The 11,744-nt window shown below is 44.2% G+C and overlaps 1 protein-coding gene and 1 long non-coding RNA gene across 2 annotated transcripts; one reads left to right on the top strand and one right to left on the bottom strand.

The window, feature by feature from the left end:
* The first annotated feature begins 259 nt into the window (after window positions 1-259).
* Window positions 260-6,474, top strand: LOC118207391 (probable E3 ubiquitin-protein ligase DTX3). Its single transcript, XM_035380900.1, has 4 exons — window positions 260-755; window positions 2,436-2,653; window positions 3,841-5,749; window positions 6,024-6,474. The coding sequence occupies exons 1-3, from the start codon at window positions 432-434 to the stop codon at window positions 3,956-3,958; spliced, it is 660 nt and encodes a 219-aa protein (XP_035236791.1). The 5' UTR covers window positions 260-431; the 3' UTR covers window positions 3,959-5,749; window positions 6,024-6,474.
* A 2,420-nt stretch (window positions 6,475-8,894) lies between these two features.
* Window positions 8,895-11,485, bottom strand: LOC118207392. Its single transcript, XR_004761372.1, has 3 exons — window positions 11,320-11,485; window positions 9,778-9,875; window positions 8,895-9,380 (listed from the first exon to the last, which is right to left on the bottom strand). It is a non-coding gene; the product is annotated as an uncharacterized LOC118207392 (long non-coding RNA).
* Window positions 11,486-11,744: the final 259 nt, after the last annotated feature.

The following is an 11,744-nucleotide window of genomic DNA, read 5'->3' as shown; positions in this document are numbered from 1 at the left end:
GAAACAAAATTTTAAAATGCTTTTACCTACTTTTTCTTTCCCAATTTTGCAATGTCCAGTATTTTATCAGAGCTCAAATGAAAATGTTTCTGTATCTTCTACTAACCTTCTGACTCTTCAGAAGATTTCCAGTTTAAATAGGCGCCTGGCACTTGTGACATCCTTTACTTTAAGACGTTTCGCATGTTTGCTCTTTGTTCTAAAATACGTGTTCTTTTATCGAGGGTTTTAAGGTAAATCTGGCAACTTTACTCAGCGTTTCGCCCCACCCAGGATTTGAGTCATTGTACACTTTCAGTTTGTAATACAGGAAGCTTCGGGAAATCACAGCTGTGGTTGAATGACAACGCTATATTTTCTTGTGATGGCGCTGGAGTATTACAGGCATTGATGTCACAATTTACAGTAAACACGCCAGAGAGAATTGCTTCATGATGTCCGCGGAAAATGCGTCTCGTCCCGGCGGGCCAAGAAGTCCTGACCTGGGAGGAGGACACTGTATAATCTGCATGGACGACATCCAGGAGAAGCGGACTCTGGAAAAATGCATGCACTCGTTCTGCGCGAGCTGTATTAGCGAAGTTTTCAAACTAAAGCCAGCGTGCCCGATATGTAATACATTCTACGGCGCTTATTTTGGAACGCAACCGCACAACGGCTCGATGAAAGTTACCCGAAGCTGGGAGCATTTACCCGGGTTCGAGTCATGTGGGACCATAGTAATTGACTACCACTTTCCAGCTGGTATACAGGAGGTGAGAATATGTCAGCGTATCTCTGGAATACTATATTATCGATGGTGTGGCTGTGGGTCATTAGACGTGCAATCGGGGTATGATGACACTGCGGATAATGGTCAGTGCTCTCTGCTAAGTGTTTAAGAGTCTGTCGAGGTCACTATTTTTCTGGCTTTTCCTTAAACCAAACGCTTTGTTTTTGCTCTTCTAGTCCCAGCAAACACTGCTCAGGTCTCCTAATCATTCGAACGTATTGCTTGTGTCATTGTTGCAGTCGATGTGAGCACCACCAGCCCGTTCAGATGTTTACACTTTGGTGGATATGTGCAGCGCTCGTTAAGAACTGATGCCCGTGAATTCTCGGACTTCCATGGCAGACATAACGATTGTAAAAAGGGCTGCTTTATGAGGATGCCTAATCGCTACACAGAAATTCGTTTGTGAGATTGCGCATAATAATTAGGCATAATAATTAAAAGTTTGTGCTCATCCTGATATAGTCAGAGGATAGATCCTTCTCATTACGCACATTCTGCATAGTCCTTATACAAACACAACAATAGTATTCAATACTGCTGCATATTATACGCAAATTACATCCAATGCAACTGCGAACACTGAACGTTACATTAAAAGCCAATGGTAGTGTGATATATCGCAGCCCCCTGGAGATGACACTATACCTTAAGGTTTTGGGTTCTTGATAAATAAAACGTAAATAAAACAGGATAAAGAATACTAATACAACAAATTAATGGACAGTTCACCGATCTATCACAGGGCACACACGCTGTTCAATTAGCCAGTCTCCAATTAGCCTACACTCTTAGAAAAAAGGGTTCATTAGGGTTCTATATATAACCTTTATGTTTAGCAACAAAGAACCCCTAGGGTTCTTCTAAATGAATCCTCCCACATGATTCTATATAGAACCTTTTGAGGGTTCCAAATACGCACCAAGCCATAGAACCCTTAAATGCTCTATATAGAACCACTTCTTTTAAGAGTGTACCTGCATGTCTTTGGACTGTGGGAGGAAACCAGAGTATCCAGATTAAACCCACATGGACATGAGGAGAACATTCAAACTCCATACATACAAACCTCCATACCTTCTCTCTGTGAGGCGACTTTGCTACCCACTGGACCACCATGCTGCCCCTCTTTAGTACAAATTAAATATGAACGCTTACTTTGAAATTATGCTTTCTGCAGCTAACATAATAGTTCCACTCACAGTGTTCAACACATTGTTTTGTTTTGGCCAACAATTGGCTGTCGTCATTGTCATTGGCACTGTCATGTGTAAAGAAAATGGTGATGGACTAATTATGGGACAATGACTGGCCCTGAAATGAGCTGGTCCTCAGGTTCCTGGCCTCCACCTTTACCTAAGTGTGACCCGTAGACTGAAACCCTATTTACACACACTGGATTTAGGTACACAGTGATTGTATAGTCACTTGGGTTAGCGTAGTGCAGTCTGTTTTCAGCCTGGAAATGCTTCACAGAGGGGTAATTATATGTAAATCTGTGGTGTATGATAATTTGCCACCACATATTTTTGTGGAAAGAACAGCCCCCCCCCCCCCCCCCCCCCCCCGCATCTGCCTGGCTATATAATCATTTGACTTCACTGCCTGCATTGAATAAATGAATTAATTTAATTAAAATGTTTTTTAAATGATCTGTGGACAGGCCGGCCATCCGAACCCGGGCCAATTGTACTCCGGCACGTCTCGCCGGGCCTTCCTGCCGGCGAGCGAGGAAGGGGAGCGCGTCCTGCGGCTGCTGCGGCGGGCCTTCGCACAGCGCCTCCTCTTCACCGTCGGCACCTCGGCCACCACCGGCCGCTCCAACGTCATCACCTGGAACGACATTCACCACAAGACCAACATGCACGGGGGACCACAGTGGTGGGTACAGAGCTTCAGTAACACCACGAGGTGGTGGGAGGGCACCTGGGTATAAGCTACACATGGCTCTGACCATGTTGCACTTTTCTTGATATCAGCCTTGATTCTACCTTAGCTCATACTGAGTTAATAATGCACATTGGGGCGACATGGCTCAGGAGGTATGTCTGGCAGTCGGAGCGTTGCCGGTTCAAACCCTGACCTGGGCGTGTCGAAGTGTCCTTGAGCAAGACACCTAACCCCTAACTGCTCTGGCGAATGAGAGGCATCAATTGTAAAGCGCTTTGGATAAAAGCGCTATATAAATGCAGTCCATTTACCATTTACCATTTACATTGCTTGGGCGGCAGTGTAGCATAATTGGATACAATGTAAATGCTATGTAAAGGTTGTGTAGGTCGCTCTGGATAAGAGCGTCTGATAAATGCCTGTAATGTAAATGTTATGGATATTTTGTGTAGTGTTTACCTGTCAGATAGTAAGTGGAGAATAACTAGTGCACAGGACAAATGTGTATCCTCTGTGTGATCTGTAATCATCAAGGCAATGGCCAGTGCATACAGCAGCTAGGAGGACAGCCTGCATCCACTCTGTCTAAGTGGCACAAAGTAATTAGCAGACTACATGACACACAGTAAATCTAATATCGACAAACACACAACATTTTACAGCACTTACCACAGGGTTCTGTCTCATGGTATGCTGGGGAAAACAGTCAGGCACTGAGATAGATTGGTTTTCACTCAAAGGTCAGTTGATGAATATTGAAGCCGGTAACATAGACATGAATACTACAGCTAGCAGTATTCCGCCTCTGGGCTTTCCTGCTCAATTAATCGAGGTCCAGAATTGAAGCAGTTTTTTCATTTTATCTCTGCTCTTAATTACTTAATTTAATTAACCCAGCCATTATCTTACGGTTGACATTCATTCCATTTAATAAAAAATAAATAAATCAATGCTGGAAGATTGTCCTTCTGCCCTGTACACGAGAAACCAGCCTATTGTGGGAATTGCATATCACTCGTGTGGCTGTGTCTGTGTACGTGTCTAATTAACTAATTGAACCAATGAAGCAGGAGCAATCAGTTGTGGTAAAAACCAGAATGTGGCTGGAACACCTGGAATTGCATATAGAATATCACAGTAATGTCTGTCTGTCTGTTCGTCCGTCTCTCCATCTTCAGCTTTGGGTACCCAGATCCGGGGTATTTGTTGAGGGTCCAGGAGGAGCTGAGGCTGAAGGGTGTAACGGAGGATGACCTCAGCGAGCCTGTGGACGGTACTTACCCTCGAGAGTCCTGAGGAAGCGTGGGCCCCAATATTAACCTGCCCGTGGGCTGCAGTTACAGACCGCTGTAATGACCTTGGCTGCGGCAGACTGCACTGCACACACCTTGTGTGCTGCGACTTTAAGGGTCGGTTCTGAAGGCGTTCACTTGAGGAGGAGCCCACCAGTCCCCTTCCTCTCTCAACAAAGGCCAATCTCTTTATCACCCAGGTAGAAGACACGGCACAGTGCAGAACTCTAAAAGTTTCCTTATGTTCCCTCTGACCCAAGCTGTGCAAATGGTGTGGGATGATGACACAATAAATTGTGCTGAACTGAGCTGAAATTTTGAAGTGGAAAATTAATTAAAAGGCATAGTTAACTTTCTGGTCTTTCAGAAATATTTCAGTTTTGGCTCATGTTTTAGCCTGGCTAATGCTAAGCATGCGACAGCACAGACAGTGCAGTGGGCTACCCCTTTGCCAGGCCAGCTGCTTCTAAACCAAGCCTCTCTGGTCCTTAACCTTGGCAGTGAATAGCACATGCTGCTATTGAACTGAGCAAGAAGGAGGTACCTCAAAATAATTGTGAATAAACCCTATTAAGTGAATGTGTTCATATACAGCATCCTGTATTTATAGCCTCCAGAAACATAATGCTGTACAAGTTGCTTTGGAATTATTTGAAGTGTGTTTTCTTGCTTTAAACCCCAACCCCTTGATGCTCCTGTACTAGCCATTGTAAGGCCAGCAGGTCATCAGAAACTTCTGGAAGTATGTAAATATCCTTCATTGCCCAAAAAAACTGTCTGGGCTAGTCGAGAACATTGTGATATTGCAAAGTGATAAAAAAATTTCGAGAAAGTGAACTATCCCTTTAAGACGTGTTCAGGAGTCCTGGCTCCCACAACCCCAACACTGCCTTGGTACCTGTTTAACTCAACCCTCACACACTAATCCAAATTGGCATCTTGTCTTTTTCTTAGTGTGACACTAAGAGTGATGATGGATAACACTCTGTCATCATAAGGGGACATATTCAGCCTCCTTAAGCTTTTTGGGAGCTTTTTTGTAACACAATCTCCTCCTGTGGATTGTTCCTTGTCACAGTTACCTTGGTAGCAGTGTAAACAAGGAGGTGTGTGCACATACAATCTAACCACAGGTGCACAGTAAAAATTCTTGATGATTGCATCACATTTGGGAGCAGTGTCAGTGTGTGGGTACTGTGTCTCCTCAGGCCCAGTGACATTCGTAACAGTTGCTCAGTTTTGTTCAGATGTGAGCTATAAGATATGCTGTCGATCCACGTGCAATAAACCAATTACGTGGCTGGAAAACCTTTGCTGATTTAGATAAGAAATCTAAGTACTTTCCATCTGGTTCAGACTCCAGACTGATGGGGGATTTTTTTTTTTTTTGCTATTGTTGCAATGACACGTGTGTACTTACTCCTCATCGCCACCAGAGGGCGACGTCTGCTCACATCGGCACACGGGACTGCGCAGGATAAACCGGCCCTGGTTACGAAACGGCAGGGCCAGTGGTGCCGCAGACATGGGGAGCGGAATGATGAGCCCCTGTACGCACGGGGATGAGTCACGCGTTTCCATGGAGACCTATGTGGCTTCAGAACGGCGACTATGGTTACCTCTTAGGCCCATGACCTGACCAAAGGGGCAACCCCCCTCTCCACCCAACCACCATATAAACATTGAAGACGCATGTTTAATGAGCCCCCCTCCAGGATAATAAAGAAATAAAGGATTCAGTCACCTGAACATTCTCATCTCCGGAAGGTCTCCTGTGGGGTGCAAGAGTTTTATGGTATTTTGTTTTTATTTCCACATTTAATTAATTGAAGTGATTTACATTTTGGGGTTTCAGATGAAATACCAAAACCTCTGGCTTACATGTAATTTTAGACTTGGTTCACATATTACCTTGTTAAATGTCCTCTGCATTGTGGACACAGTGACACACTAACACACTGGGCTTATTTTTGTTTTTGTTTCGGATCGGTGCCGGGCAAATTCACAGATAAGCAACTCATGGTGATGGGCTTGTATTTGCTGAGTCTCACTTCATCTTATTCGCACAGGGTCATGATCTGAACCTGCAGAGCCTCTGATGCTGCGGACAGAAGCTGGACCAGGGCTGCATCAGAAAACTCCAAATTCACATTGATCCTTCAACTGATAAAGATGGGTTGAAGCAATATGGCAGAAAGCATACCTAGCCAATCAGTAGTCAGTTCCGATCAGTGAAACGATAAGGGGCGAATGCTACCTCAGAGATTCAGACAGGGTCGTGCTCCAGGCTGCTCTTCCAGTGTCAGGGGCTGCTGTCCCCTTGCAGGTTTCCGCAGACACACAGTCTTCAGTGACTGTGACAGCTCTGCACCTGTTAGAAGTTTACTTACAGTTGAGGAGAGAGGTTTCTCCTTGTCCATCTGTTCATTAGAAGAAGGGAAGCAAAGGTGTCATTTCGTTTGTTTTGAATTAAGAGATGTACTCTCCGTGTACAAATTACAGTGTATCGCAGCAAAAATCTATAATGTTATTCAATTATAAAAAAATGAAGAAATTTATGTTTTTATATAAGGGCATCTTGGGGCAATCTCTAGTTATATGCATTCGTTATTATTCAGTGTGCATACCTGGTAAAATGTTGAGAAATCTGTTAGCTATTCTGGCGGGGACATTTGGAATTTGAAAAACCTGACTAAATGTGTTTACCTGGTTGTATACAGTATGCTGCATTACATTACATTGCATTCATTTAGCAGATATTCTTGCCAAAAGATACCTGTGGAGGAGATGTATAAGAATATAGGAGAACATAAGTTCACTCACCTGATTTGCATGAGTAATAATGCCAGACTTGGCTAATAACATTAATTATTAAAAAGAACTATGCTAAGTAAGAAACAAAATATAAATCTGGAATACATATATATTACACCCATAACCTGCCCAAAAAAGAAAAACAGAACCATAAAACTACCATAAACCTGAACTCATTCAAAGCGTATGAGTGTTGGTGATGGGAATGAGAGGGGAACCAAGATCCCAACAAGAGATGACTCTTCAATTGGCGTGTGGAGATGGACAACGATTCTGCTCTCCTACTGGCATTGTGTCACAGAGGAGTAACTACGGCAGGAGGGGATCGCTAGCCACTCGAAGATTGTGAAACAGATTTCACCAGGATAAATGGTTTGAAGACTGACTGGAAGTATGGTGAAGCAACGTATGTCCTTATGAAGGAGAATTATGAACTTCATGTGCCCCATCAAATGTTTTTTCCTGGAAAATACTTCATCTGATCAAGTTTGACATACGGACCACAAGTTTGAATAAGTGAAGGGTTACTGTATTTTGCACTGCCCCCTACTGGTTCCCTGATGAACTCAACTGAGAATGCAACCGTCAGTCCCCAAATAGGGGACTGCACAGGATTTACGCATTTCAACACTTAGACTCCATCTGATTGGCTGCTGACTAACTGGCAGTGCTGTTTCCTGGGTGTGACTGGAGTGGTCCTCTATTTCTGTCAATCCCATTAATGGCCTGGCACTGATCGTGGGTACGGGGGCAGGGTGGAGCCATCACAGCAGTTCAGAATGTCAAGACATCTGCTGCTTCCTGAAGGCAGCCGAGGCCCATCTGGTCACCCCTTCCCTCTCCTTCCCATTCCATCTCTCTCTCTCTCTCTCTGACTCTTTCTTCTGTCACTTGTCCATCTCTGTATTTTCTGACTTCCATCTGTTTCTCCCCCCCCTTCAGTTCTCCCCCTCTCTTCTCAGTTTTATCCAGGCTTCTCACTTCATTCCTACACCAGTTTACCCCCTTCAATGATCCAAACTTTATTAACATGACAGGAGTTATCCAGTGCTGCCAGAGCACATTACAAGTGAAAACGCCCAAATGTATAAGTGAGTCTGGTTCCCTGGGTTAAGGCCTTTGGTCTTTAGCTCAGCAAGCGAAAGGTAATTGTGTGGAGCAGCAGGAAAGGCTGTGGCTTGAAACCCACAGCCCACCTCCCCCTGTTATGGACTTTAAATTATGAAATAGACTAACATAATAATAATAATAATAATAATAATAATAGACTGGCCCTGTCCCTAACACCAGTCGCACAGAGAGATGGGAATGGATGAAAAGCTTCACAGTGAGAAATCCACACAGTGAGGAGGTCTTTGATGGTTCAACCACTGGAATAACCAATCCAGGCAGGGCATGGGAGTATGAGGTCATCATGGGGGCGGGGAGAAAGGTTGGGGATTGTAGGGGTAGATATGGTGGGGGGCAGTTATGTGGGGGGGTTTGCTAATGGATGTTGATTTTTTTTGAGCCCACGATGTGTTGTCACAGAAGCGTGCTATAATTCGGCTCATCTGGGCCGCCTCCCCCCGACACTGTCAGTGAAGTCACTCTTGCAGAAACGGGCCAGGTCTCAGGCCATGCCAGTTCCACCCCCACTGCAACCATGTACACACACACACACACACACACACACATTAAACGTCACTGCGCCTATATTGTAACCCACTGTCACTCCCCACCTCCTTGGCTTGCTGGGCTGTATTTGGTAACTCCTCCTTACCAGCTTGCCATGCGCCAATGAGAGCGCACCTTACTGGGCTGATGCAGAGCCCTTGTAAACTAGACCAATGGTGCTCTATCAATAAATGTTCTTGTCCAAACTCTAGCTAGCTAGCTATAGCAATATCTCTGACAGGCTGAGAGCTCTCCTGGTCGGCCTCCTTGCAGAGATCTGTCCTGATTGGTTGTTAAGATTCAGGCGCTGTGAAATTTAGAGTGGTTGATTGCAGAGTCTGAGGCAGTCAGAGGGACTGGATTTCTTTCTTAGAGCTTACAATTTATTGATATTTGTCAGAATGTGAAGAAGATTTAACCAAATATGAACAAAAGTATTCTAAAAAAAAACTTACATACTGCATCTTTAAGTAAACATCTAGCCATTAATTAAACAAATTATGCATGAGGTATACCACCTGCCATGAATAAGGAAATAAAAGTACATAATACATTTTAAAAATTAAAAGAAATAATAGGAACATAATAATGAGAATACATTTTACATTACATTACAATCCCTTAGTGAACTCTCTTATCCAGAGCAACTAGAAAAAGTAGAGGACATTCTTCATCTCAGGAATACAAGTGCGATGTCACCAAGAAGGCACAAAGGCCCATTTATAATTAATAAGCCCAAAAATAACTGAACAAACCAACAATTAGAACTGAAAACAAAAGCAAATACCACCACACAGCTAACCTATCCTTAGATAGCTATGCTGGCAATATTATCCCAAAAGAAAACCCAAAAAGAAAGAAAGAATATTGCTAAAGAGGGTCATGGTGCAGTCTGAAGGGGTGGGTCTGCAACAGAAGAAGGGCAGGGTTTCTGTCATCCAGACTGCAGTGAGAAGCTGTAATAATAATAATAATAATAGGGATCTAGTTCAGTGTGTAGCAGCTGATTTTGTTGCATAAAGACACTCTTTCACAGAAAGACCATGGCACAGGCCCCACAGGGTAGTGTATAATCTAGCCATAGTGTCACTCAGAGGTGGAAGAAAGTTTAGGCCACAGGACGGCCAAGGTCCATCTGCACGTGAAGTGTCCCCCTCTATGACTACGGATGGTCGAATGGTGGACCGCAGCAGAAATGAGCAGTGGCAGCATGCCGCGTTCCCAACCCAGCAGCGGAGCTTCCAAAATGGGCATAAACACAATCAACTGGGCATTACAAATTGGGAGGAAATATGTGTAGAAAAATGTATAGCAATAAAAGTTAAATGTGAGCTTGGATTAGTGTAAGGTTACCTGTATGACCACTCTGTGTGCCCATTGCTACACCAACCAGGTAATACAGTACAGCAGGATCCCAGAATATCACACTTGGCAGTGGTACATACTGTGACCTGCATACGTAATCAGAAGAAAACCACAGGGTTATGCAACAGGATCTCTCATTCTTTTAACGAATGTGAACATTCCAGGTCTGTTTCTGTCTAGTCCCAAGAACATTCAACTCACAAATTTTCGCCCTGTCCCTCGATGCCTCCATTGTGATCCAAAAGTCTCAGGACGAGCCACTCGGCATGCGTGACTGGCACTGCCAAAGCTACATGCCCCCCACGCCCCAGCCCCCCCACCTCGAGCTCAGAACGCAAGGATTAGATTCCAGGGACTTCAGGGTTTATTTTTTCCCATTTTATTTTTTATTTAATAATGCGTCCTCCCTGGGATGGCAGCTAACGCTATGTCCCGTAGAGATGGAGGTAATCCCTAATCCCCATATCAAATAAACACACTGCCTTTATCAGCCCGTTTCCAAATGGGAGGCTGTCATTAAGTCTCGGACATGCAGGCTCTCCGTCCATCCCTCCTGCTCTCCATAAAAACACACATAACCCAATGGTTTCAGAGGCAGGCTGCTGTTCCTCTGCCTCTTAATTTGGCCGCTGTCATTTATCACCCCCCCGTTCCCCCCTACCCTCACTCCCGCACTCCCCACATCCCCATCCAGACATTTTAATATTCCATCATCCATTGTGGCCTTGGGAAAGGGGTCACAGGATTACTGAAATGTAGCCAACATGCAAATTTGTTCACTGTACAATTTTCAAATGCGAGGTGGAAAAATATCTTTTGTCCGTTTAATATGGCCATAAATAAACGTCCACACGGAACTAACAATAGAGAGGTCTTGAATGGCGGCTCTCGTCTGACACAGGAAAAATAATCATTCACTTCAGCTGTTCACAAACCTATCAGAGCACTGCAGAAATCAGGAGGGCTCTGAGGAGACGGTCATTACAGACATTACAGTGAAAGCACAGAGGCAACAACGGCTAACAAATTAAAACCGGTTAATGCAATGAAAACAGCGAATGTAATAACAGCTAGTTAATTTCTACAATTGTACAACTGCATGATTCACGTGTCTGTAAACAGTATGACATGATATGACATGTAGGATGCTGCATGTTCACTTAAGTGCATGCGTACACATCACCTGTGGGTCTACTGACATGCCTCAAATACACAAGAATACAGTGTTGAATTGCTATTGGCATTATTTCAATACAACAGACATAACAATCAAAACCATACATTACTCATGCTCCACTGTAGCTCTAAAATGCTTTAAAGCAACTGAGGAAAAAATGGCATTGCATTACCATACCATTAATGGAGTAAGTTGCCAACTGTGCATGATAGCAAACAAACTGAGAGACTATTTTGACCTCAAGTTAAACGGAAATATAAAACTCAGTAACATGCATGGCATTACTTTTGAGAAGCCTATCTGAGGAGAAGGTAGGCTTGGTAAATGGCTAGTTTTCAACCATAATGGTTTACCTTTAATTTGTAATGAATTTGCATCTCAGCCACAGTGCTCCAGTAGCTGGATGTGCCCAGTACACCAGTACACCCCCGAGGGGAGACACCACGGGGGGCATCCTTATCAGATGTCCGAACCACCTCAACTGTCTCCTCCCAATGCAGAGGAGCAGCGGATGGCTGAGCTCTTCACCCTATCAAGGAGAGCAAACCCCATCACCCAGCAGAGAAACCCCATTTCAGCCACGTGTATTCACAATCTCACTCTTTCGCTCACCACCCATAGCTTGTGACCATAGATGGAAGTAGGAATGAAGATCAACTGGTAAATTGAGAGCTTTGTCTTTTGGCTCAGCTCCTTCTTTACCACCATCATCCGATACAACACCCGCATCACTGCAGCCGCTGCACCTACACGACGATCGATCGCCTGATCCCTTTTA

This window comes from Anguilla anguilla, chromosome 11 (assembly GCF_013347855.1).
Source record: "Anguilla anguilla isolate fAngAng1 chromosome 11, fAngAng1.pri, whole genome shotgun sequence".
NCBI classification, from domain to species: domain Eukaryota; kingdom Metazoa; phylum Chordata; class Actinopteri; order Anguilliformes; family Anguillidae; genus Anguilla; species Anguilla anguilla.
Note: the sequence above shows the minus strand (reverse complement) of the source record. Positions and strands in the feature narration are given on the sequence as shown.